This window comes from Callithrix jacchus, chromosome 18, assembly GCF_049354715.1.
Source record: "Callithrix jacchus isolate 240 chromosome 18, calJac240_pri, whole genome shotgun sequence".
In the NCBI taxonomy this organism is placed as follows: domain Eukaryota; kingdom Metazoa; phylum Chordata; class Mammalia; order Primates; family Cebidae; genus Callithrix; species Callithrix jacchus.
Window position 1 is genome coordinate 17,866,229 of NC_133519.1, and position 27,557 is coordinate 17,893,785.

Genomic DNA, 27,557 nt, shown 5'->3' on the forward strand with positions numbered 1-27,557 from the left:
GCCAGGGGAGAACTTTGGCTTTTTTAAAAGGTTGTAGAATAGATGTGCTCTCAGAGAAGGAAGGCCCGATACATATGAACTTTCTTCCTTTTGTAATGAAACCCCTCATTATTAAACCAGAAAATAGAAGCCAACTGGTTTGAGGCTTTCCCCTTGTCCCCTCAGCTTATGTAAATGTTTGAGGTGTTACTTTTCCATGCATCTGGGAAGTCCAATGACCCAACACACTTTTGCATAAACATAAATGATATATTTATCTTGAGGTTCCTCTTTCTGCAAGTCTAGAACTAACATTTGGGTGGGGACGGTTTTTAAATCTTATCTTAAGTTCATGCCAGCTTTGGAGATTTCGTTAAACATGTTAAGTGAGAATCGGATGGAGCTGATGTGTACTGAAGGCTGATGGTGTGCACAGGGGAATCACAGACTACATGACACAGGTCACAGAGATTATATAGGTAAACTTTCTACCTTGACTCAAGAACAAAGGCAAGAAATTATCAAAGGCAGTTTTTTGTTTTAAATTCAGACATACAGTGATATTCTGGGAGAATGAAAGCCAGTATGAATCTCAAAGTTTCTGGAAATTGTTTTGGGAACAGATTTGGAAAATTAAATTCTGGTGCATAAAATGCAGCATTAATAGAAAAAGAATGAAACCTCAGTATGGCCAAGGAGCTTTTAGATTATGCTACAGTCTCTTTCCATTTATGGCCCATCATTCCCCTTGGTTCCGCTAAGCCAAATTCCTGGGAATCAACCTAGAAGGTCTCCTTCACTCCCAGTCAGTCACTACTTTAACTGAGTTTCCTACAAAACAAGTTTTGCACCCCTCTTCTCTAGCACATCTGTGGCTCTGGCCCTCTTTACCTAACCTAGATGATAGTCACAGTAACCAAGCACTCTCCTAGTCTCTCCTACCTTAAAGTTATCTTTTACACAACCACCAGGAGGATCTATCTGAAACGCAAACCTGAACATGTTGCTTGATTAAACACTTCAGTGGCTTTCAGTGGTTACAAGATAAAGCCCCTGATTATGGCACCAAGGCCTACTAGGGTCTCACCCTCCCTGGACTGACATGATTTTCCAGTAAAGAGAATTTTATTTTGCAGTATACTAAACTGCTTGTAATTTCTTGAACACATATTATTGTCTTATGCCTCTGTATATTTTCTGTTTCAGTCTAAAGCCATTTCTTCATTCCCCTGCCCATCCTCTCTGTGTCTAGTCTTCCAACTCCATCTCCTTTTGCTCTTCTTCCTGTTCCCTCTTCCCTTCTCATATTTCCTCCTCTTCCTGAGCACTAACATTTAATAATGCTTACAACCTTCCAGATGCTGTGCTTAAGATTTCACACATTTACTCCTCATAAGTTTATAGATTGAAGTTTATTATATTTTACTGTTAGTCCCACTATTCAGAGATTGAAAATAGGTTAGAGAGTGTGAGTGACTCAACTAAGGTTACATAGCTACTAATTCTCTCTCTCTTTTTTTTTTTTTTTTTTTGGTGACAGAGTGTTACTCTGTTGCCCAGGTTGGAGTACAATGGTGCGATCTTGACTCCTGGGTTCAAGTGATTCTTCCGCCTCAGCCTCCTAAGTAGCTGGGATTACAGGCACCCATCACCACACCCAGCTAATTTTTGTATTTTTAGTAGAGACAGGGTTCTGTCATGTTAGCTGGGCTGGTCTCGAACTCCTGACCTCAGGTAATCCACCCACCTCAGCCTCCCAAGGTGCTGGGATTACAGCTGTGAGCCACCATTCCCGGCCGAAAGCTACTGATTCTTACCTGAATTTGAACTCAGCTTTTCATGACTCCACATGTCACTGTCTTAATGTCTGTGTGCTATCTCCTCCAGTAAAATTTCCCTGAATGTTTCCCTTTGCTGAGTATGGTAGTCACTTTCCAGGATGATAATCAGATCTGTATCCTCTGCTTCTTGGGCCATAGCTAGACTATTTTTCCCACTCCTTGAGATAGGCAAGGAACTGTGACAGAATTCTGGTAGATGAAAGGTGGGAAAGCTGAATGCATGTTACTTTCAGGAATGGCCCCTAGAGCCTCCTGGATCATTTGCCACACACTCTCTCCTTTTGTAGAGAATTTGGAAGCCTTGAAGATGGTGATACCATGAAATGTGAGGAGCCTGGGATCCTGAATGACCATGTGGAGCAGAGCCTTGCCCTTTACCCTAGGAGCAAGTGATGGGTTGTTTTGTTTTGGAGAGCTCCTAAGATTTCTAGGATCATCTGTTACAACTGCTAGTGTTATCTTCCCTAGCACATAGGCTTAGCACCTGTTAGTTCTAATGTTGCCTTCATATTACATTGAAATTATCTCTTTATGTACAAAGAGAGACACTTTTACCCCTGTATGTTAGTCAAGAGAGAGACACTTTTTCTGATCAAACTTTGCATTTGGTATACTAAGTGCTCAATAAATGTTAGTTGACCTAGAAACATATTAGTAGTAAATACTAATATTAATAATTAAATATATTGAGTGCTCATATGAGAAAGGCACATTATCAGGCACTTACACTTATTGCTTTATATAATCCTTATGACTCATGAATGTTACTTAAGTGCTTACCATATATTGGTTTCTCTAAGATGCAGTGGGCATACATTAGTGAAAAAACATAAAAGTCCCTGCCTTCCAAATGGGATCTAATTAAACTTCTGAACTTCTGTACAGCAAAAGAAACAATCATTAGAGTGAACCAGCAACCAACAGAATGGGAAGAAATTTTTGCAATCTACCCATCTAACAAAGGGCTAATATCCAGAATCTACAAAGAACTAAAACAGATATACAAGAAAAAAACCCATTCAAAAGTGGGTGAAGGATATGAACAGACACTTCTGAAAAGAAGACATATACGAGACCAACAAACATATGAAAAAATGCTCATCATCACTGGTCATTAGACAAATGCAAATGAGGTATCATCTCATGCCAGTTAGAATGGCGATCATTAAAACATCTGGAGACAACAGATGCTGGAGAGGATGTGGAGAAATAGGAACACTTTTACACTGTTGGTGGGAGTGTAAATTAGTTTAACCATTGTGGAAGACAGTGTGACGATTCCTCAAGGATCTAGAAATAGAAATTCCACTTGACGCAGCAATCCCATTACTGGGTGTATATACCCAAAGGATTATAAATCATTCTGTTATAAAGACACATGCACACATATGTTCGTTGTGGCACTGTGTACTATATAGCAAAGACCTGGAACCAACCCAAATGCCCATCTATGATAGATTGGACAGGGAAAATGTGGCACATATACACCATGGAATACTACGCAGCCCTAAAAATGATGAGTTTGTGTTCTTTATAGGGACTTGGATGAATCTGGAAACCATCACTCTCAGCAAACTGACACAAGAACAGAAAACCAAACACTGCATGTTCTCACTGATAGGCGAGTGTTGAACAATGAGAACACATGGACTCAGGGAGAGGAGCATCATACCCTGAGGTCAGTTGAGGGGGGCTAGAGGAGGGACATCAGGGAATAGGGAGGGTGGGGAGGTATAATGTGGGGAGAAATGCTGGATATAGATGAAGGGGGAATGGAGGCAGCAAACCACCTGGTTATGTATGCACCTATGCAACAACCCTGCATGATCTGCACATGTACCCCAGAACCTAAAGTCCAATAATTTCAAAAAAAGTCCCTATCTTCATAAAGCATAAATTATAGGTGAAACAGTCAGATAAAGACATGAGAAAAAAATTAGAATATCAGATGGTGACAAGTGTATTGGAGAAATATGAAGTATAGTAAGATGAAGGAGGATGATAAGGGTTGGGGCATGTTGCTATTCTAAACAGGTGGCAACAGAAGACCTCCTAAAAAAGTTGGCATTTGAACAGGCACTGAAGGCTGTGGCTGCCAGGGGAAGGGCATTACAGCCAGAGAGAACAGCAAGTGCAGAAGTGTGGAGGAAGAAATGTGCTCACAGCAGCTGTACAAGGTAGGTGTTCTCTTCATTTTGCCCAGAAGAAAATTAAAACCAGAAAACGTAAGTAACTTGTCTAAGGGCTTATACTAGTATAATGGTACATTATGGACTTGAACTAAAATCTCCTGAATTTAAAAATCTATATTCTATTTCAATACACTTCCTCTATGCAACTTTTACTAATTACAATAAAAGAATACAAAAAGAACACACACACACACACACACACACACACACACACACACACACACACACACATCTATTCTAAAAGAAACATGGTGGTAGATACTGAAGAGTAACTGTTTCCATAGCAATTTAGGCTCTTTCTAGAGTGACTTCTTGTTCGGTAGGAAGCAGAGAGGTAAAACCAGGGTCTTTGCGTGTAGTCTCTTTTCCACTAAGCAGACCACCTACACGACTCAGAGATGAGCTGGAGTGTAATGAAGTCATGACGGTGCGGCTCTTCTGGAAACTGGGTGATGCCGGTGGAAACGTTGCCTCTTCTAGGCTATGGCCTTTGGTCAGTCTAACCTTGTAGCACTGAGTGGCAGTTACGCAGCTTGTTGACTTGGGAACTTTTGCAGTAGCAGCAGAGTCCCCATGGATCTTGAGTCAGCTGTGGTGACAGCAGCTGCCCTCTTCTCGGGCCAGTTTGGCAGTTCGCTTCTGGAAGTTGTCCCTAGAGGCTCAGCCTAGAGCCTTACTCTCTAGTCTTTCCACTAATACCCTAAACAAATTCCTTTCTTCATAAATTAGTTAGGATGGCCTCTGTTGTCTGCCACTGAACCCTGACTGGTACCGCAGCTGGCACAAAAATGGGGTGAACACGATTCTCTTTGATGACTTTGAGCAGGCATCCAGTTTACTTCCAGCTGTATGCGTGTGGCCTGCTCACCTGTTTTGCTCCCATGATCCACGTTCTTGTCCATTGCAGTTGTGTGAGTACCATTTTCTTATTATTGTAGCCATGCCTTCTTTTGTCTCTGCTACTCTGAGGCTCCATCATAATCAGGGAGTCTACTTCTGATGCAATGTCCTCACCTTTGTCCTTGACCTGTTTCTGTTATACTTTCCGAACGTGATGGTGCTTTCGTCACTAAAGTGTTTTTCAATGCTCTGTGGAAATACCCTCTTAAGAGATATAGGATACATGTGAATGTAACGTGTGTGATGAATCTAATCTCAGCAGCAATCCCATCTCTAGAAATCTTTGAATTCTTCCTCTACATTATACCAAAGAATTGTTATTATCTCAACTTTATTTTTCCAAGGCCATTGTTGCCTACAGATTTTGATCCACCAAGAGAGAAACTAATTAGAATCACTTCTAGCAGCCTGATCTAGTCCATTGAGTTGAGAGTCTCTTCCAAGTGTAGCTGCATCAATTTATTTAGCTTCAAATGGAATTACGTTCCTCTATCCTTGGTCTACTATTCTCAGCAAAATATACAGAATTGTGAATTAAAATTAATAATTTAAAGAAATTCTATTAAATCTAATTCTTCCTTTTTTGGGGATTTATTGTGCAATTGGCTGTCTACAACACGTTGGGATAGTAAATTGAATTGTTGCTTCTATACTTTTAAGGAAGAAGCCCAACATTTGATAGGCCTCTGGATCTTGGAAGCAACAGACATCACATTTTGTTGCCTTTTCTGATTTAATAACTGCATAATTCATGAACCTACCATCTTTGAGTGGGCCCCTGAGCAATCAAGGGGTCTTGAGCTTGTCTAGGCTGCAGTGCAAACAGCACTGACCTTGGCTTTTAGGATCCAGCATATCCCAAGAGCCCAAAAGTGCTGTAGCTGATCAGGGTGTTGTGTAAATGTTACAGTAAGGCTCCACAGGAGAATCACAGTTGAGAACTGTAGGATTTTGGAGCGAAGCTATGTTCTCTTCAAGCAGCGCTTTTTTTTTTCACTGAACACTTGAACATGGCCCACCAGAGACCTGAGCTATTCCCCATGAACTGAAAGCTGTCTGATCCACTAAGCAAAAATTCATGACATATTGAGGATTATTCCATCATTCAGTGGAAGTGATTTGCAGGAGGTCTCACTCCAGAATGGTCTGAAAGCAATGGTAAGTTGAATAAACACTGAATAGCTCATATCCTGCTGCTCTTTCACCTCTCTGAACCAGAACTATGACCTGGTGGTGAGTTCCCTATGACCAATTGAAAGAGGAGGAAAAAAACTGTCCGGTTTTATATATGCCCTCATATCAGCTAAGGGTGACAATTGCAGTACCACAGCCACATTCGGGAATCCCTGGAGGATTGTGACAAAAACGGGTATTCCCAGTGGTCCACTTTGCCTGGAAGCTGAGATACCCAGAGGTGAGGATCTACTCTGATTCATGAACAGTGGCTAGTGTTTGGAGCTGTATGGTCGGGAATTTGGAAAGAATAAAACTGGAAAATTCGGGAAGAATCATATTGTTGGATGTCTTTGAATGGATCCAGTGTAAGACAATATTTGTATTTTATGAACATACTCACCCAAGGCCTTACTGAGGAAGATGTCAGTAATCAGGAGACTGATCACCTGCTCTGGCTGAATGTCAGGCAACCTCTTTCTCCACTTACTCCACCGATTGTTCAAAGGGTTCATGAATGAAGCAGCCTTGGTGGAAGGTGCAGAGGTTACGTAAGGATTCGGTAACATAATTTCACCCAGGCCACTCTGACCACTGCTGAGTGCCCAATTGACAGACATAGAGGCCAAATCAGATCCTCAGAAGCCCATGTGCTCTGTGGTAGTAGATTGTTTACACTGGATCCCGTCCGTCAGGGAGAGAGCAATGATTTTTCCCACTGACACAGATGATTCATTCATTTTAAAATATCGATTAGGCCAGGCGCGGTGGCTCAAGCCTGTAATCCCAGCACTTTGGGAGGCCGAGGCGGGTGGATCACGAGGTCAAGAAATCGAGATCATCCTGGTCAACAAGGTGAAACCCCGTCTCTACTAAAAATATAAAAAAAATTAGCTGGTCATGGTGGCGGGTGCCTGTAATCCCAGCTACTCAGGAAGCTGAGGCAGGAGAATTGCCTGAACCCAGGAGGCGGAGGTTGCGGTGAGCCGAGATCGCGCCATTGCACTCCAGCCTGGGTAACAAGAGCGAAACTCCGTCTCAAAAAAAAACAACAACAACAAAAAATCAGTTAAACACCTAATATGTACTAGGCAGAGTTCTGGATACCTGTGGTATGTCAATGAACAAAGAGAACAAAGGTTGTTGCCCTTAAGAGTGAAAGGTAAATCTGGGTAATGGAGACTGGAGGTACTGAAGATGGGGGGAAGTAGTTTCCAAATTTACATATGACTGAAAGCCTTGAGTCACCAGGGCAGACCTCAAAGCCTGGTGGTTTTCTGGGAGGAAGAGCACTATAAGCAGAGAGCAGCCTGTGCAAAGGTCTCAAGCAGGCATTTACCTGGTGTGCGTAAGAAGCAATGCAGAAGGCAGGGCATCCTCAGTGAAGTGCTAAGGGGAAGAGTGGCAGGAGACTGGAGGCAATGGGGGTGATCGGGTGGAGACTTTTGGGCACTTTGGGCCTCTGGCTTTCACCCTAAGAGGGATGGGAGGCACTGCAGGGTTTTGAGCACAGTGGCCCTAGTGCTGAGAATGGGTTGTAGGGAGGAAAGGGACAAAGAAGGGAGACACGAAGCCACCGCTGTAACAGAAGTGAGTGGCACCTCAGACAAGGGTAGAAGCCTGGGGTGGTTAAATGAGGTGGTCTTCTGGGTGTAGATATTTTAACTATTATGGAAAATTAAAAGCATCCGAAAGTAAAGAATACTATAAACTTCCTCTTCTTCCCATAACATACCCATCACCCAGCTCCAGAAATGGTGCACACATGACTGATCCTGCTACATCTATACCTATCCACTTCCTACCCACCCTCCACCCTCACCTCATCAGGTTATTTCAAACCAAATCACACCATTTTATCTACTAATTTAATGTACACTGAATAATCTACATTAATAACCTTTCATCTAATACTTCAGTATAAGCTCTAAAAATGAGTATCCTTTTGTTTTTATGAAAACATCATTAAAATAAACTATCGCATCCAAAACATATAACAATTTCTTAATATTAGTGTACAAATTTTCCTTAGTATTTCATGGGTAATTTTTTTCTTAATTTGATTTGAGTCAGGATCCAAACAAGGCCCATGCATTCCTTTTGGTTGATATGTCTCAAGTCTCATTTAATTTATATGTCTTCTCCTTTTCTTTTTCTCTTTCTCTTTTTTAGGGTGATACATGTGACAAATTCATACATTCATATAATTTGTAAAGATCAAATCAGCGTAACTGGGATATCTATCACCTTATATATTTTTATGTCTCTTATGTTGGAAATATTCTAATTAATTTTCTTCATTTTTCTTCTCTCTTGCTTTCTTTCTCTGTTTCTTTCTTTCTTTTTTTTTTCTTTTTTTTTTTTTTTTTTTTGCTATGTATTTGTTAACAAATACAGAAGCGAGGTCATTTGCCCTATAGAACTTTTTCTCAGTTTGTGTTTTGCTGGTTGCGATCCCATAATGTTATTTAAACAAGTTCCTTTTTTTTCCATGCATTTTCTATAAACAAGTATTTAGTAAGAAAGACATGAATGGATTCGGTTTTAAGATTGGGGGCATGGATGCTTTGCAGGTGGTATTGTCAGGAGACCTAGAACATTTGGCTGCTAGTTTTTGTCAATTATTCAACCAGTAGGTGTTATCATGAAATAACCATACAAAATCGTGGTCTCCTATTTCTTTCATTCTTTCTTCATTTATTGCAGGAATGATTCTCACATAACCTAATCAGTAACTCAAAGACACAGTTCCCACAAGAAAAGCAACTTTATTTCCTTTGAGTAGGGAATGGTATTTAGAGAATGAAACCTCTGCAAAGAGTGCTTATTGCTAACGGGTTGGTTATTTCTAGGCCTTTACAGTGGACAAATGTAGGAAACACTTATCTTTTTTTTTTTTTAAGGCAGAGCTCATTATGAGTTTCTACTAATATTTTCAATTCAAATTTAGGTTTGCAGAGTTGTTACTTAAGTTTGTAATTTTATATGTGTGTCTCTTTTCTCTAATGTTGCAAGTCTTTGCCCCAATGACATTAACATAATTATCATTTGCTTTTGGAAATGCAACCTAGAGCTTGCATCTATAGCTCTTCTGATGTCCTCTTTTAAATTCCTCTCTCCGTAAACCACTTCAGGTGGGTTATTTTATCTGCAACTGAATCCTGACAGTGTAAGCTGAGGGCAGAAGTGAAGGGGCTTTGCACTGTCTGTGTAGTACCCGTGCAGCCACTCGGTTAAACAAACGATGCAAGTGAGTCTCCAGTGAGAGAATGTTGTAGACGTATTAAGCAGAGATCCAGGTCACCCAGCCCTTTTCATCTCTGTGCAAATCCTAGTTCACCAAAATTCACACTTGTTTTTCAAACCAGTCCTTCTTTCTCTTTATCTTTTGTTTCTAAAGCAGACTCTAGGGACTATATTAGGTCAGGTGTCCACAGCAAAGTAATACAGGGTCTTCTCTTTTTTTTTTTTGAGACAGAGTTTCGCTCTTGTTACCCAGGCTGGAGTGCAATGGCGCAATCTCGGCTCACCGCAACCTCCGCCTCCTGGGTTCAGGCAATTCTCCTGCCTCAGCCTCCTGAGTAGCTGGGACGCACCACCATGCCCAGCTAATTTTTTGTATTTTTAGTAGAGACGGGGTTTCACCATGTTGACCAGGAGGGTCTCGATCTCTTGACCTCATGATCCACCCGCCTCGGCCTCCCAAAGTGCTGGGATTACAGGCTTGAGCCACTGCGCCCGGCCACTAGGGTCTTCTCTTAACTGTGGATCTTGGCCATTTTAGTGAAGTCTTTCAGAGGCCATCCCATTCCAACTTCAGAGTAAATGAAAGAGTACTCCTGGGAGTTAATGCATATGGGTGAGAAGAATTGGAAAGCTGGAATGAGTTGATCATTCCAGGGGCCGTGAGGACTTCACTGGGCCTGGGGCTTTGGATAAGGGACAAATCACATGAGTAGGACATTCTCCTAACTTTTCATTCTCATAACGTTCTTTATCCTTAGAGCTGACCTTTCCAGCTGAGTTATCTGGGTGTTGTGCCTTCACCTCAGCGTAGACGACTGAGGCAGCCTGGAATGGAAGAAAGAAGTGGAAACAGAGAGGGAGCGTGAGGCAGCAAGTAATGGCGGAGATAAAACAGTAGGGAAATCAAACTCACCTCATTCTCTAGAAGTGTCCTGGAGATACTAGCTGTGGAGAGAAAGAGAATCACTCAACTGTGGGCATAAGGATGAAGTGAGAACTCAGTCTGAGCTGATTCCCTAGAGTCTGGGAGCCACTGGGCCCTGTCCATTGATCATCGTGTTTCCCCACCTCATCCCTTAACATGTCCTTCAATACATTTGACTTTCCATTCTATCAGTTCTTAACCCAGCCCTCTGCAAGTTCTTTTCAAGCTCCATTGATCTGTTAAGTCCTCCCTCAATACTACACTAAGAAACCTCACACCCTTCCTCTACCAGCTATTGAGAGATTATTTTTCTCTTAGTTTTAGTTCTTGCTTGTCTTATCTTACAATATAGTCATCTCACTATCCTCAGTGGTTTGGCAAGTTCTCATTACAGTGCTCCATATGTATGCCCTGTGAGGAGAAACTCTCTCCTACATGAGCAAGTTCTAGTTCTTGATTTTACTGCCCTGGTTTTCTAGAGATGGAGCCAGAGTGAGGGGAAAGTTCAGCAGACGTGATTTGTTGAACCATGCCTATTAGAGTCTCAGAGTAAAAGGTAGAATGATCAGAGCAGTGTAGTAATTTTATGGAGATAGAGCCTGAAAAAAAAACATACACTCTGGGGCACTAGACGTTTCTCTGTTTCTTACTGTCTTGTTACCATATTCTTTCCCCAAACCTTTTGGGGTTACAGATATGTTTAATTATATGATGAAAACTATGTACTCTCCCCAGAAAAATGGTCATATGCACAAAATTTTGCATATGATTTCAGGGGCTTCATGTAAACTTTGAGGAACAGGTGAGGAAACCATTCTACAGATCATTAATATTTCAAGTTTCTGAAATAGAATGAGTCCATCAACAGAATGCTTGGCTTAAATGGTGTTTTGATAAATATGTCAAGGAAAGAGTGTAATTTGTATTTCTACTAAAAATACGAAAATTTGCTAGATGTGGTGGCTCATGGCTGTAATCTCAACTACTTGGGAAGCTGGGGCACAAGCACTGCTTGAACCAGAGAGGCCTAGGTTGCTGTGAGCTAAGATCGCACCACTGTACTTTACATTGTAATGTCTGCACGAGCCAAGAAGGAATTAGACAGAATCCATACTCCAATTCCTAACACTGAGACACTGACACAGAAAGAGGAAGAGGGCCGTATTTTCCAAATGGAAGTTAAGGTCATAAAGTTGAATGAGTATATATGCATGCATGGTGCAAAAAAGAAGATTATTAGAAACATCCACTTCCCTGGAAAACCTAGAAAATTTGTAGAAAATCTAGTCTGTAGTCATTGTGTGCATAGTTACGTGAACACATTGTCTAACTTAATTAGACAAGACACATGCTGTGCCAACCCAGAAAATTTATAACCTTTGGTATTATCCATTTAGATGAACAGACTAATGAAAAGCAAAATGACCAAGGTAGCTCTGTAAGATAAGATGTACTCAGTCAACCCAAGAAAGGTGGTGGCCATTCTAATTCTCCCATTCAAAGGGGATCCTGATTCCTGGAGGTGGCTCAGGGAACCAAGTGAAAGACAAGCAGGGGATCAGGTGATCTATGTTGGTCACATATAGTAAAAGAGTGTTCATGCAGCAGATATAGCGAGACAGAAGACTTGGTCTTAGCTTTGTCTTTCACTGGCTTTGTGACCTTCAGAAAGTCCTTCACCTCTCTGAGTCTTCTGTATAATATTTCATTCCCATAGGATAGCTTCGGCATCAGTTTACAACTGAAGTTCCTAGGAGATTTTAACTTCCCAAGTGAGGTGTCATGGGTAGATTTGTACAAGAAATAGAATTGTTTGTTTCCTTGACTCTAAGGACCCAGGTTAATCAATCAAAGCAAGGAAGTGTGGGGAGGAAAATTATTAAAAGGTTTGTTGAAGAGGTGTCTTTAGAAGGATTGATCAGCTGATGTCCACTGTGTCTCCACTTTGGCTTTCTGAGGTCACAGTAACAAGGTGGAGTTTGCTATTTGATGGCCCCCAGCCAGGTGAAGGAGGTCTCAGAAATTCCTCTTGAACTTCGGAAGTGATTTTGAAGTGATTTCCCTGATACTGGGATACAGACCTCCTGCCTCAGAAAGGCAAAGTGGACCATCGTTTGCAGTTACTTAGAGTAGTGTTTTTCTAATAACAGATCTCAATTCATCAGTGGGTCTTAAAATGGATCTGAATAGGATTAAAGAAGTGAAGTAGAATTTCAAGAGACAGCTCAGCTTGTTCTGACCAAAATGGACTAACAGGGACTGGCTATATCTTCCCATTTTAAACAATGAGAATAAAGGACAAAACGGTGGTTTTCACATATTGTACCAGTTTACCACCGAGCTCTGCATGGACTGGGGAGTTCAGACAGAGCCTGGCTTCTGGTTGGAAGCTTTGCTGACTTGAAGCAACAGAGACCAACAGTTCTGTTTTACTGAAGCAGCTACAATTTGTAGGACAGTACCAGAGAGATAGGAGGGATGCAGATTGAAAGCTCCAGAGGTCTGCAGAGAGTTCTCCTTAAGTCTTCGGCTGAATACTGATAGGCATATTTGTAAGAGGAAAGTACCTTAGGCCAGGGTAAGATCTGCCAGAAAAGAAGAGGCAAAATAATACCAGAAACTGACGCAGATCTTGTAATTCATGGACCATCTGATGTAGAATCCCCAGAAATGCATCACTTTACTATTAGGCTAGATTAAACCTACTGTGAAGGTTGTTTGAGACTCACCTTTATAAACCTTAAAAGCAAGCCTCAAAAGGATCCAATTCATTCCAAATAACTTACTTGCTCCAGAATAAAATTTAAAAATTGACAGTAATTAGAGGAATACAATACCATAAAAATCACATTTTTCAGGACTTAATTAAAAAATGCCATGCCTATGTACATATATATGATACATATGTATAAATATTCTCAGCAGAATGCCTACCACATAGTAGACATCTTACAAACATTTATTCATTCAGACCTAAGGGCGACCTTAGTACATACACTATAATGATCACGGTATCTATCAGAAGGAAGCTTAATTTTCATTCTGATCATCAGCGAAAGTATACCATGTGTATTTCAGTGTCTATCTTTCCTCCTTAGAATGTAAGCTCCCCACTGCAGGGACTTTTGTCTGCTTTGTTTGCTAGTTAACTTCCAATACTTGCAATAGTACCTAGCACATAGGAGGTCCTCAGTAAATATTTGTTGAATAAATGAATGAATGTAGTTTGCTGCCAGAACCTCTTCCCAGAGACGTACCTTCCCCTTCTTCTCCCAGTCGAATAATCTCGATCTCAGAGTATATCAAATCTTCCTCTTTGAGATGTACTGGAAAGAAAAGACATTTTCAAGGCTGTTTCTGTTAGTATGAAAGTGCTACAGATGCCTCTTCCTAAGCATCACCTCCACTCTTCTTGGACATACAATGGAACAATTATCTGGAAATATCTGGATTTGGGACACTTTAGGGAGTCCAGGGGCATTTCTCAGGACTGAAAGCATACTACCTTTCCATGGCTGGGGCCAGGAACAGCTTCCTAGAGGGGAACCCTCACCATTGACATACAGCCGCTGAAGCTCCACCTGGGCAGGGCAAATGGAATGGGAGGACTCTCCTGGCCCTGGAGTGGGAGGTATCCTGTGAGACACAGAAACACATAATAATCCCTGGAACATTGTAATATGCAGGATAGTGAGAAGCCCAGGGAAAGAGACAGAGGAGAAAGAGGATTTGGGGAAAGTCAGCAGCCAAGAGGGCACTGGAAACCCTGGATGGTTTAGAGTTTCAATAGGTCTATTTAGAGTGAGATTGTTCTTTTGAAACAAACCCTGGACCTCTGGAAACAAGGATAGAGAGTCTCTGACATCATAGCAACAATCATTTTCTCATAGTTAGAATGATCACTCTTGGTTGGTTACAAAATAGTGGCTTCCCAGCCTGGCCAGCATAGTGGAATCTTGTCTCTACACAAAATAAAATGAAGTTGGCCAGGCATGGTGGCATGTGCCAGTAGTCCTAGATACTTGGGAGGCTGAGGTGAGAGGATTGCTTGAGCCTGGAAGGTCAAGGCTGCAGTGAGCTGAAATGATGCTATTGCACTCCAGCCTGGGTCACAGAGCGAGATCCTGTCTCAAATATACATACACTGCCTTCTTCATCATCAGGAAAGAGTGATTAAATATCTTCACTCTATTGTTGGCCTGGTGAGGTGGCTCATACCTGTAATCCCGGCACTTTAGGAAGCTGAGGTGGGCAGATCATTTGAGGCCAGGAGTTCCAGAGCAACCGGGCCAATATGGTGAAACTCTGTCTATACTAAAATACAAAAATTAGCTAGATGCACTGGCTCATGGCTGTAATCTCAGCTACTTGGGAAGCTGAGGCACAAGAACTGCTTGAACCTGAGAGGCGCAGGTTGCCGTGAGCTAAGATCGCACCACTGTACTTTACATTGTAATGTCTGTACAATCCAGAAGGAATTAGACAGAATCCATACTCCAATTCCTAAGACACTGGCATAGAAAGAGGAAGAGGGCCATATTTTCCAAACGGAAGTTAAGGACATAAAGTTGAATGAGTATATATGCATGCATGGTGCAGAAAGAAAATTATTAGAAACATCGACTTCCCTGGAAAACCTAGAAAATTTGCAGAAAATCTAGTCTGTAGTCATTGTGTGCATAGTTACATGAATTATAATTATATAATTATAATTGTCCTAACTTAATTATAGGACAAGACAGGAGGCTGAGGCAGGAGAATTGCCTGAACCCAGGAGGCGGAGGTCGCAGTGAGCCGAGATCGCGCCATTGCACTCCAGCCTGGGTAACGAGCGAAACTCCATATCAAAAAAAAAAAAAAAAAATTATAGGACAAGAAATATTCTGTGCCAACCCAGAAAATTTGTAAACTTTGGTATTATCCATGTAGATGAATAGACTAATGTGAAATAAGAAATCTATTATTTTGCATGTTGCAAACTATCAGCTGACAAGCAGTTCTAGGAAGCTTCATTTTTGACAATTCAAGAAATGTGAAAATGGGGGTATCTAGCCACAGGGCCAAAGAGAAATAATTTGACCTAATTTTGTAACCCCACAGTTTTGCATATTGTGTACTTGGGAAACAAAAAAGGAACTGGTAGAAGCTGAGGTCTCACCTGGTTTCATCTCCCAAGAAACCATCTCCTGCAAAATAAAGCAGACGCATTTGTGTCAACAAAGAAAGCCCTTTCTCAAATACTTCACATACAGGAGCTATCTAAGAGAGGTCATCAGGAAAGTATATTCAAACAACTGCCCAGTCCTGAATTTTCTTGAAAATGATGTGAAGAAAGATTGAACAAAGCATATAACTTGTTGAGGCCAGGACTACACACTCCTGAGTTAAATATGCAATTGCTTGAGAATTTATTAAGACTCAAGTCTGTGTTGAAATCCTTCAGGAAATATTACATATAACCAAATTGTTACTTGCAGAGTAGTGAGCTGTGGGTGAACTTCAAGGAACATCTGTGGCCATGCTCAGAGGAGCATCAGGGTCTGACTGAGGCTCGCTAAGGAGATTTGGCCAGAGATCCAAAGCTCCCTACATCTAACCCAATGCAGGACACACAGAAGGTGCTGTCAGGAATCTGGAAAGTTGAAATTGAATTAAGAGACAGAGTTAAGGATGTGGGGAGTTATTCTAGAGCTGAAAAAGGTTCTGTGCCTGTCTTCTATACCACGTTTCTTGGCATCCAAAGCTAGCCTGAACTGGGCTGAGGTAAGAAGCCTTTGGAAGTATGCCACAGTGCCTGGGACAAAAGTCTCTGTAAGGCAGGGGAGGCTGACCTGGGGAGAGAGGGGCTGCTGGAGCATAAGACAGGAGGCTCAAGCTCTGACCCAGAAAATTCTCTTAGGGGAGAGAAGGAAAGAAATTAGCCAGCTCTTATTCTCAGTCATTTCTGCAGAGCCCTTCAGTTCATTTTGAATCTCCATTTATGGTGGATTTAGGATAGGCTGAGGTATTCAACTGGCCAGTCCGTATGAACCAAAGAAACTGCCTCAGTAAACAGTTCAGATAAAGTTTTTGGAACTTTACATTAAAAATTCCACTCTTCCTTCCTTTCACTTGATACTTAATCAGACTAGATATGGGCAGCTCTCATTCATGGCCTCTATTTCCCTTAAGGAAGGGACAGACATGAATGTGTGTGAGTGATGGGGGTGGCGACTTGGGAGTGGTGGCCTGGTGGCTACTGAGGCTGGCTGCATGCTGAGTTCAGGGGAAGGGACAGGGCAGGAACTCTGGCAAAGAGAAGAACACAAACCTGACTTCCTCTGGCGCCAGCAGTGAAACAGCAGGACCACAGCCAGGAGAAGAGCACTGAGCAGCCCCCCAATGGCTCCTGCGGTGACAAGGCCATCTCTGTTGCCTGGAGTCGCTAAGGGAAAAGGACCTGAGTGAATCTCAGTGGAGAGGTTCAGGGCTTGGGATTGCCTTTCCCTCGGCTTGGTTGGGTACTGAGCCCTGGAAGAGAGAAGAATCTAAAGGATTAGGACTCATAAAGACATCTTGGGCCAGGTTATGGCCAGAAAAGCTCACCGTGGGTGGGCCAGGGCCTGAGTGGAAAAGGAAAGAGCTCCCTCTACCTTCAGTGAATCATTTTAGAAACTAGCAATTTAGGGGAAATCCTAATGTATTCTGGTAACCTGGCTTCCTACGAATTTCCCCCAGACACCTGGAGAGCTACCATGGGATGGTGGCTTGGCAGCACCTAACTTAGGAAGCAAACTGTCCGAGAAAGAATGAAAATTCATCACTGATTAGGGCGCCAATTGAACCAACAGAGACTCTGTTTTAAAGCTCTGCATTAAAAAAGCACATCGGAACACACGATGAAATGACATCAGCTTCCTTCCTCATAGAAGCCTGTGCCTTGTGTGCTCTGAAGGGCAGGAGAGAAAAAAACTGATGGAAAAGTACAAACAATAAATTGTTAGGGGCTTTTGATATTTCCATGGGGTCCCTTCTCCTATCCTTTCATCCACAGAAAGGGAGGTTTCATTCAATTTACTCATTTATACAGCAAATATTTACTGAGGCTACCCTGTGCCAGGCACTGACCTAACCCTCGAAGGTACAGCAGTGAATAAGACAGTAAAGTCCCTGTTCTTCTGGAGTTTATAACCCAGGGAGGGGAGACAAGGAGTAAACAAATAAATGTATACCATGCCCTGTGGTGATGAGCTAAGGAGCAAAAGCAGGAGAGAGGGACAGAGGTTGGGGGGGGGGTGCTTTTCATACGTATTCTTGGTTCCCAGGTAAACTAATTCAGACCTCAGACACAGGTACCACAGAATTGACAGAGAACATGCAACACTGACCATGATTTCCATTTATTTTCATCTGTGATTTCTGGCACAGAGGGGCCATTGGCCAGGAGTGGCTGGTCTGACATTACCCTTCCCTTCCTGACAACACCAACAAACCTGCCCTTTGACCTATGAGTGGTTCTACCTTTAGACAGTGTTCAGTGGGCAGCCAGCTCAGCCTCCCAACCACAACAGCTGAAGGAGTAGGGTGGAGAGCAGGGGAGAAATCTAAGGACAGAGAAGCTTGGCCACTGCATCCTGTATTGGATCTTTCCCCATTGCCTGCTGGGGCAACCGCTTGTACAAAATCAGAATCAGCCATGCCCAGGTCTAGGATTCTGAACTCAACGGGCAGAAAGCAAGTTACTCTACGTTCCTGTTAACCCTGTTTCCTAGAAGAAATGGCTACTTTGGGGAATGTAATTGAAATCTGCCTCAGTTAGAAAGGCACAGATTCTAAATCCAGATTGTGTGGTTAGAATTCCAGCTCCTCCATTTACTCACTGTGTGGCCAGGGAAAATTATTTAATCTCCCTTTGCCTCAGTTTTCTCAGTGAACTGGGGATAATTCTAACTATTTACTGTTGTAAATTAGTTAATACATGTAAAGTGCTTTGAACAGTGCCTGGCACCTAAGTGTTATGTCTAGGCAGGTACTAGCTCTTACTTGTTGTCCTAACACCATGCCCTAGGCTCTCAGGAACTTCAGGCTGCTCTCTGATTAGCTTAGAGGACTCCTCCATAGGTTAAGCTTGCTCCCCATGGTCCTACCCCAGGCAACCTCAGTCCATGGATTGAACTGTGCCCTTCTCCCCCAGATTCATATGTTGAAACTCTAACCCCAATGTGATGGTATTTGGAGATGGGACCTTTAAGAGATATTAGATTTAGATGAAGTCCTGAGGGTGGGGCCACAAAGATAGGATTAGTGCCCCTCTAAGAAGAAACACCAGAAAGGTTGTCCTGCTCTCTCTTTCTGCCACTTCAGGACACAGCAAGCAGGTAGCCTTCTGTAAGCCAGAAGGAGAGCCCTCACAAGAATCCAAATTATGTAAGTGCACCAATCTCAGACTTCCAGCCTCTAGAACTATGAGGAAATACATTTGTGTTGTTTAAGCCCCCCAGTGCATGGCATTTGGTTGTGGCAGTTCAAGCTGACCAAGACAGCCCACCTTAGACCAGTGCATGCGGCTACAGCAGAGTTTCTCTCCTGTTATAAATTCTCCTATTTCTAAGCACAGGGATTTTGCATAAAGCCCATAAATAAAAAAGATTTAGGGTGCTCATTCTAAATCTATATTCATATTCCAGCAATATTCCATCAAATATTATTTGATCCTTGATGTCCGTTTAATTTCCGAGATCCTCAGTATTCTTAACAGATATTGATACCTGCTTTCCAGGGCTGTCAAGGGAATAAAATGAAACAATATGTGTGGAATGGCCAGTTCACTGCCTGGATCAGGAGAAGCTGATCCATTCTAATGACCTTAACCCCCAAGAGGGAGAGGAATAATTTGTACTTACCAACAGATTCACTGTTATCTCCTCAGAGATTATAATCTTTGAGCTTCCTGGGGTAAACTTTTCAGAATAAGAGCCTTCCTGTAGAAGAAACACCCTCTACCATCAGTGTTATTCTGGATTTCAGGGCATTCAGGAGTCTTCAGAGGGTGCCCTTGGCAGCTTGCAATTTTGCTGATGCCTTCTTTTCCTTCCCTAATCTGATTCTTGAAATGCCATTGAGCCCTGGAATTCAAGACCAGACTGGGCAACATAGTGAGAACCTTTCTCTATGAAAAAATAAATTTAAAAATAATAGCTGGGCATGGTGGCACATGTCTGTAGTCCCAGCTACTTGAGAGGGTGAGGTGGGAGGACTGCTTCAGCCCAGGAGGTCAAGGCTGCAGTGAGCTAAGATCATGCCACTGAACTCCAGTCTGGACAACAGAGGGAGACCTCGTCTTTAAAAAAAAAAAAAAAAATTATTAAAATTACATTAGCTCACTCTCAGTCCTTCTCTGCTGGGAATTACCCCCATTGTTCCCAGACTGAGAGGCAGACTGCTGTGGCACTTAGTTCTTCTGGGGAAACACCTCAGTCTCTTAACCTGGTAGGGCCTGCTTGATCACAAGACTTGCCTCGAGGGAGCTGAAGGGGAAGTTGAGCAGCATCTGGGCGGTTAGCATAGCAACCCCTTGCCAGAGCCTCTGACCAAACTGTTCAGGTTTATGTCTCTGACCATCAGAGGTGACCTTGTATAAACAGTGCAGCTCTCTGCTTATTTAGCATGGTTGACAGTGGGTACCTGACTGCATGATATTTCTTTGGAGAGCTTTGACATGGCTCTCTGGATCTCTGAGCTAAATGACTGGATCAAGGTTCAAATCTAGGCTGCCATGTGTAAGCTCTGTGGCTTTATACAAATCACCAAACCTTTCTGAGTTTTTCTTTCCCTTCTGTAGAATGGAGATAATAATATCTTCAGAGGATTGTTACGATGATCAACAGAGATGATATGCTCAACGCTCATTTATTCAGCAGACGTTTACTGAATGCCTGCGTCAAGCACTATTCCAGGCACTCGGGATACAAAAGTAGTAAAAAGAAGGATCCACCCGCATGAGGCTGATATGAGACACCTGGGAGAAGGCAACAAACAGATAAGGGCATTCATGGCCTGGGAGTTATTGATAAATGCTGCGATGGGAGGATTAAGCAGGACCAGGAGAGCGAGAGCTGGAAAGAGGACTGCCATGTTACAGAGTGGTTGGGAAGACTGACGAAGTGAGTAGAGTTCTGGAGGAAGTGAAGAAGTGAGCATGAGGATATCAGGGAGGTTGCAGTGTAAAGGCCCTGAGGTGGGGTTGTGCCTGGAAAGTTTGAGGAAGAGACAGAGGGTCAGCATGGTGGGAGTAGAGAAGGCAAGACAAAGTGGTGGGAGATGAGGCCAGGGAGACAGGAGGGTTAGATCATGCAGGGCCTGGATGATCTAGGTGAGTCATTGAGAGGGTACTGGCTATCTGCCGAAGGACATGGGAAGCCAAGGAAGGAGTCTAAGCTGAAGAGTAACATGATCTGACTTACGATTTAAGAGTTCCCTCTGATGCTGCATTGAGAATAGACATACAGAAGACCAGTTAGGATGTCATTGCCATGATCCAGCCAAGGAATGCCGGTGACTTGGACCAGGTGGCAGCAGTGGAGATTGTGAGAAGTAGTCAGATTCTAGCTGTATTTTGAAGGTAGAGCCATTAGCACTTGGAGGTGGATTAAATATGGGGGATGAAATAAGAAGAGGCAAGGCTGATGCTTAGATTTTTGGCCTAAGCAACTAGAAGGGAGTTTTGTATTTACTGAGTGGAGGATTTGGGCAGGAATCTTCTGAAGTAAAAACCAACAGCTTGGTTTTAGATGAGTTGTTTGAGACGCTAACTAGCTGTTCGGATGCACTTGATTTAAATACTTGAATATATGAGCCTCAAGTTCAGACTAGAGGTCTAAGTTTTAGTTCAGTTTGGGAGTCACACACAGGTAGAAATCATACGTGCATTTAAAGTCACGGGACTAAATGAGATGATATGGAAAGTAGGCACCGCTCGTCTGAGGACAGATGCCTGGTAGTCCCCAAAACGTAGAAGTTGGAAATATAAAGATCGGGAAAGAAAACTTGAAAAAGTGTCTGCTGAATAGGTAAAATACCAACAGGTGATGTCCCAGAAATTGAGGAGGAAAATGTTTCAAGAAGGACGGAGGGATTAATTCTATCAAAAGCTGGAGGTAGATCAAATAAAATGAAAACAGTTTTCCACTGGTCTTAGAAACATGGAGATCATTAGTAAATTTGGTGGAATGAGGCAAGCCTGGTGGTGAAGGGTTTAAGAAAAAAGTAGGTGAAGTAAGGAGAGTGAATAGAGACAACTCTTTTGAGTTTTATTATATAGGAAAGCAGGGAAATTTAACTTTGCAGTAACTTAATAAAAGCTTGCTTTTTTTCTTTTTCTTTTTTTCCTTTTACTGTACTTTACTTTTTTTTTGAGAGCCAGGGATGCACCTAAACCTGAGATTGAGAAGGGATCGAAGCCCAGCAGAGACCATTTCCTTAGTGCCAAGGTAGCTGAGTGAGAACACAGCTTGGCCCAGTGTGGCTTCTCGGGGATGGAGGAAGAGACATAATTGAGCTAAAACTGCGAGATCCCAAAGTAAGGCTTCTCTTTTCAATGGACAAAAGTGGGCTCTGTATCTGCTCTCCATGCTTTTGAGTTTCTTGACCCATCTACAAGTGGGCTGCCGAGAATCCTTCAGGATCCTCTTACAGTAATGAAGTCAAGGAATGCCTTGTGCTTTTGGTTCTGTGGACCTGAAGCTGCTGGTCTGATGTGTGTGGATGATTGACTGAGAGGTGGATGATTGACTGACTGCAGGGTGACACTGTGGGGTGACAGAGCTGTGCCCCACCCAGAAACACTGCTGATGAGATAAGGCTCCTCTTGAAGATTAACATGCAATGGATCTAAGCACAGAGAAACAAAATCACCTCCAAAAGGCAAAATGGCTCCCGACCAGGCCAGCGTTACCTCACTACAGGAACTTACTCTGACCTGACCGAGTTATTAATATTCTCATGGAAGAAACTGTTTATCACGGTGGAGTGTGGCAAAATGGAAACACGAACAGCAGAGTCACAGGGTAATGTTCTTTATCCCCACCCTTAATTTGAGGAAGTCTGCTGAGAGTAAATAATTAGGTCAGTAGAGATAAAAACTCACCTCTCACAGTGACGTTCAGCACCGCGCTCCAGACGGGGCCGTAGCTGTTGTCCGCTGTACAGTAGTATCCTCCCGCGTGGCTCTCTCTGATGGTAGGGAGCTCCAGCTCTGCTCTCGGGGAACGCTGAATTTTCCTCCCCAGACTCTCCTGCTTGTCCTCTCTGTACCAGGAGAACGTGGTGTCCCCTGTGCCTTCAGCCATGGAGCAGATAAGGACCAGCGTCTCCCCTTCAACCGCCTGGCCCCCTGAGGGCTGGCTCTCCAGGAGCACCCCAGACACAGGGATCCCTATGTGAAAATGAGACCACAGGTGGGGCCAGGTGTGAAGGAGGGCAGGGCTGGGTAGCTGGGGTGTTGAGCAGGGTCACTTTTTATGTGACTTCAAGATATACTCTTCAGCAGGTACTAGCATGGTGGCCAACAGACCATGAATTTAGGGCTGAGAATTATCACTAAATATGACAAGCTTTCCATCCTGATATACAAGGCCCTAGGAAAGAAAAAAGGACTAACCCAGAGGAAGCATTTGGGTTTTGTCTGACATCTTGACTGGAGGTCTGAGTTGTTTTGAGGGAGAGGTAATAGCAATAGTGACCATCATGGCATTTGGCTGGACCACATCTGTTTTTAAAAGTCCTGATTTGGTACCTAAGTGATATTTATTGGGTCTATCTCCCGTTCTCTTCTGCTGTACACATCATCAGCACTCACGTTGTTTGTAGCTACTGAATAGGAAAAGGTAATGCTTGCCTTCTAAATAGTTTCCCCCAAGATCTAGCATTCTAGAATCTGCCAACTCACTATCAGGGAACCTTGTTTTCCTGTTTTGTTTTGTTTTCCATAGCTCTCAAACCTAACTCCATGAGTCAGCTGTGATTCTGAAGTGATAGAGTTTCAAAGGAAGACTGAGTTTATAGGAAAATGGAGGTAGAAAAGTAGTCACGTATTTCCTGTATTATAGTACTTCATTTTTCAGCCTAAGTCTGGTGCCTCTGTCAGGATGATAAAATCCATCTCTTCTACATAGTCCCCATTCCTACAGAGCCCAAGGTGCAGAGAGAGTCAGGGAAGATGCCTGGCCCTCCAACACTCACGTTGCACGTGGATCTGTAGCGAGGGACTACGCTTGTGGACGCCACCAATCACTGTTTCAGCACCACACCAATAGGATCCCGAGTTTTCTTTCCAGATGGTTGGGATCTGGAGTTCCGGGGACTTGCTCCAGTTTGACAGGATGACCCTGCCATCTCTGAAGAAGATGAAGTGAAGTGGGGTGTCCGACCGCTCTGGAGGAAGCTGTGTTTCACAGCTCAGGTTTACAGAACTCCCCTCTGTCGGCTGAGAGTCTGTGGCTTTCAGCTCTGGATGTGGAAATAGTTCTAGAGAGAAGAGGTAAATCAATTTCTGAGCACAAGAGTATTTAACACTCTGTGAGAGACAGGTTTGGATGCTCAGTCCCAGGATTTTTCAGACACACAGCAAGACAAACTTATCAAGCCCCCTCTACCACATTTTTCTTCCACAGGTTTATTCAGATCCAATTACCCAACTTTCTCTGCCTCTTAGAGGACTTGTACCTCTCATCTATTCAGAGTTTCAATAGTAATCCATAAATTCCTTCCTTACACGCTCAGTTTCCTAACCCTGACATTACTAACAAAATTTACATGAGATGAAAGATTTACCTTGAATTTTAATCATTTTGTTATTTGATTTAAATACAACATTTTTGTCTCCATATCCAAAGCATCGATAATTGCCACTGTTATTTGAACTTGCTTGTGGGATAAGAAGATCCCAGCTTTGATTAGATTTGGAAAGAAGTTTTTCATTCCAAGTGTATTTCACAGCAGTCAATTTCTCGTACTTCCTTTTCCGGCATCTCAGAACCAATGTGTCGCCTTCAAACACAGAATATGGGGCCTGCAGGATTAAGGAGCCTGGAAAAGACACAGAGAGAAGAGGTGATCATTCAAAGCACTCCTGCTGCCTCCTTCCTCTGTGTCTCTTAAATTACAAAGGTTTTATTGTTTTCTTCTTTCTTCCACAGGATGAAATCTCCTGATCCAAGCTCAAAAACTCCTTCTGAATCAGTGTAACATGTTTCAAGTACAATTCCTAAATAAATCCCAGACACGTCTATTTAAGCATTCATGGTCAGATTCCAAAGATAAGGATTCTAATGTGGAGAATAGAAGCTGAGAGGAGGTGTGATCAGAATCCCTGACGTGAGAGAGTATGGCAGCATTTAACATCAACCTGCTCACCGAGTCTCAGAGCAGGAGCTATGAAGGAAGTAGCACTGGGAGAACTATGCACGGAACTCTTCCCATGCATTGGAGTGTGTTTTATAGCAGGATTCTTGTCAGAGACACAGTCTAGTTATCAGGGACAGTGGATGTGGTCCTATGGAAATTCCATGCTGTTCAGATTGTAATGATTTTAATTTGAGATTAGCTATAACCCTTCTGTCTTAGATGACTGTGTTGAATGGCTACTCCTATAGACCATGCCCTTGGACGTGACAAAAATCCTTATCGGTCAGGTAAAACTGGACAGGAGAAGATGTGGGAACTTGATGCCAAGCAGGAGGAAAACTAGGAATGAGGAGGGCACACATCACAACAGGTGGGGATGAAAAGCCTCAGATTGGAGATTTCCCGCCTCTGAGCTCCTTCAATGGCACTTTTGTCCTCAGCACATTTATGTCTGTTTAATTTCTCCCTTATGAGGCTAGTGAAGCCCTGCAGGCAGGATCTGAGACAGCTTTATTTTTGTGATCCCTAAAGCTAACTCATCTCCTTGACTGTGTAAGTGTGTGGGGATGGTGTGTGGGGATGTTAATTAATATTAACTATTTAAACCCAAGTTTCAATAGTAGTTTGAAAACATTTGTAGGCACTGAGGGAAAATGTGATAGTGAAGTAGCTGGGATTGAGTGTTAGAGAGGAATAAAAGACCCCAGTTCGTAGAACCTCCAGGGAGCTAAGATAAACCGAACCCATGTATAAAGTTTCAACTAATTCTTCTTTCTCACCTGAAGAAAAGGCCAAGTGCACAGGGTCACTTTGTGGGGAGCCCTGGGCCTGGCATCTGTAATCTCCGGATTCCTGAACTTCGAGGGTGTTTCCTGGGGTTAGGGTCAAAGTTTCTTTCCTCAAGTACAAGCGACGCCATATTGTTTTCTCTGTTGCACTGAGGTGAAATCCATTGCAAGTCAGAGTCACTTTGTCTCCTTTGAAGACTGTGGTCCATGGAGGATGGAGGGAAATCACAGGTTTGTGTGCAGCTGCTGAGGAGGAAAGAGTAATGGGTCTGAGGTGGAGGTGCCTGCAGTCCCAGCTTCAGTGGCTTGTGTGGGTTACCCTGGAGGACATGGCATGGGAAATCCTTAAGAGGCCCAAGGACGACTTCTATTTCCCCAGGTTGCAGGTGAGCTGTGTTCACCTCCTCCTGGGTGCAGTGACTGCTCAGTAGTCTACAGAAGCAGATTGGCCTTTCAGAGAGAGGGCAGCTCTAGCAGGATCCACTCAGCAGTGATGGATGATGGGAGGCTCACAAACTCTCTTACTTGTTTCAGTGAACCAGGTCCTCAGGCAGATAGCTGGAAATTGCATTTCTCCTGGGCTCCCACCTGGGATCCTGGTGTTACAGAGACCTCTCTAAGATGAGTTCTTGTGTGTGAAGGGTACCAGAAAATGCCATCTCCAGGTTTGTCTCTTTGGCATATAAATTATTTTGAGCTAAAGGCCATGGAGAATCACCAGAAATAGGAAAAGTTCTAAAAACAAGGCACACGTTTTCCTTTATAAATGAAAAAAGAAATTTTCACTTATAAATGAAATTTCCTTTTGTAAATGTGTCTCCCTCTCCCATACCAGGAGGAGGAATAAGCTTAACAACTTTCATCTATAGGGAAGGCATTCACTTAAATATGCATAAAAACCCTTGTTTACCAGGGTTTTCCTAGTCAACCTGCCACACCTTGCCTCTCCCACCCAGAAGCCGAAAACTCCTTTTCCTTTGTTTAGTCTAAGACGGTGTGCAGGTTGAGTATACCTCATTCAAAATACTTGGGAACAGAAGGGTTTTGGAGTTTGAGTTTGTTTCAGATTTTGGAACATATGCAGAAACCAAAACTCTGAAATCTGAAATGCTCCGGTGACCATTTCTTTTGATCCTCATGTCAGTGCTTAAAACGTTTCAGATTTTGGAGCATTTTGGATTCCCGATTTTCGAATGAGGGATATTCAACCTGTGTAAATCTCAATCATCTGGCTGCCTCCCTGAGCCATGTTTTTCTTTGCAAACTCCCCTGTGTATGTACACTTGTTAATCTGTCCTTTATCAAGATAATTCATGGATCCCAGAAAATTAGCCTGTAGGAATCAAGAGAAAACTTCTTCTTTGCCCTCTTAAGGTCTGCTGAAATATCGACTGATGAAAAGCACATTCATTGGAGAAATGGCCTACAGATTTATCAACATGTACAGGGAAGAATTACAGAGTGATTCCCCAAGTATGCCAGGGGGGCCCAGATACTTACCCAGCCATTTTAGAGGGGTATGGGGAGGGGGGAATGTAGGTAACTCTTTTGAGGGGCAACACATAATGACTAGGGTGAATTAATGGATAAATGGTTTTATTTGGAAGCTGAATGAGCCTGAAGGATAGACATTTTCTTACGATAGGGTCTGTTCATCTGTGGTTACACCCTTCAGTCTTCTTTTCTACATTAGAGGATGATAGCAGGGAGGGGAGGAAAAAACAACTGTTCTTACTGGTGGGTTGGTTTGGTCTTTAGGTAGATAGGGGAAAAGTTTCTTCTGTTGATCTTTAAGGGCCTTTAATTTAAAATACTCGTTATACCAGGTGGCCATATTTGGGGGTGAAATATTTTGGTTCTCTTCAAAACTAAGATAGGGAGAGAGAAATTTACCCCTCCTCTACATGTGGCATGAACATGAGATGGGATAGGAGTTGTAGATGGAGTGAGTATAGAAATTTGGGGGTCAATTAGACAGTTATGAAAAGGGGCCTAAGTAACATTTTTACTGACAAGAAGTATGTATGGGAGAGGCGGGCAGGCTGTGTCTGACATAAGAAATATATCCAGATAGCTGCAGAAGACAAGAATGCAGGGAGCTGGATGCTTCTGACTCCCCAGACTTCAAAGG

At 42.8% G+C, this 27,557-nt stretch overlaps 1 protein-coding gene across 1 annotated transcript; it reads right to left on the minus strand.

Annotated features, from left to right (window-relative positions):
- Positions 1-8,546: 8,546 nt before the first annotated feature.
- FCRL4 (Fc receptor like 4) lies at positions 8,547-27,260 on the minus strand. Its single transcript, XM_078355185.1, has 12 exons — positions 27,162-27,260; positions 26,073-26,184; positions 25,418-25,672; positions 24,066-24,320; positions 23,475-23,759; positions 22,381-22,668; positions 16,567-16,680; positions 15,415-15,442; positions 13,810-13,892; positions 13,514-13,582; positions 10,245-10,276; positions 8,547-10,156 (listed from the first exon to the last, which is right to left on the minus strand). Exons 1-12 carry the CDS (start codon positions 27,258-27,260, stop codon positions 9,977-9,979), a joined length of 1,800 nt encoding a protein of 599 aa, XP_078211311.1. The 3' UTR covers positions 8,547-9,976.
- Positions 27,261-27,557: the final 297 nt, after the last annotated feature.

Coding starts and splice junctions, on each gene's coding strand:
- FCRL4 (XM_078355185.1), bottom strand. CDS start 27,260: ATGGCCACCTGGTATAACGAGTATTTTAAATTAAAGGCCCTTAAAGAT. Junction 16,681..22,380: donor GCTGAACGTCACTGTGAGAG/GTGAGTTTTTAT, acceptor CTTTTCCCTTAG/CGACTCCAGGCAACAGAGAT. Junction 10,277..13,513: donor ACTGGGAGAAGAAGGGGAAG/GTACGTCTCTGG, acceptor TTCTCTCCACAG/CTAGTATCTCCAGGACACTT.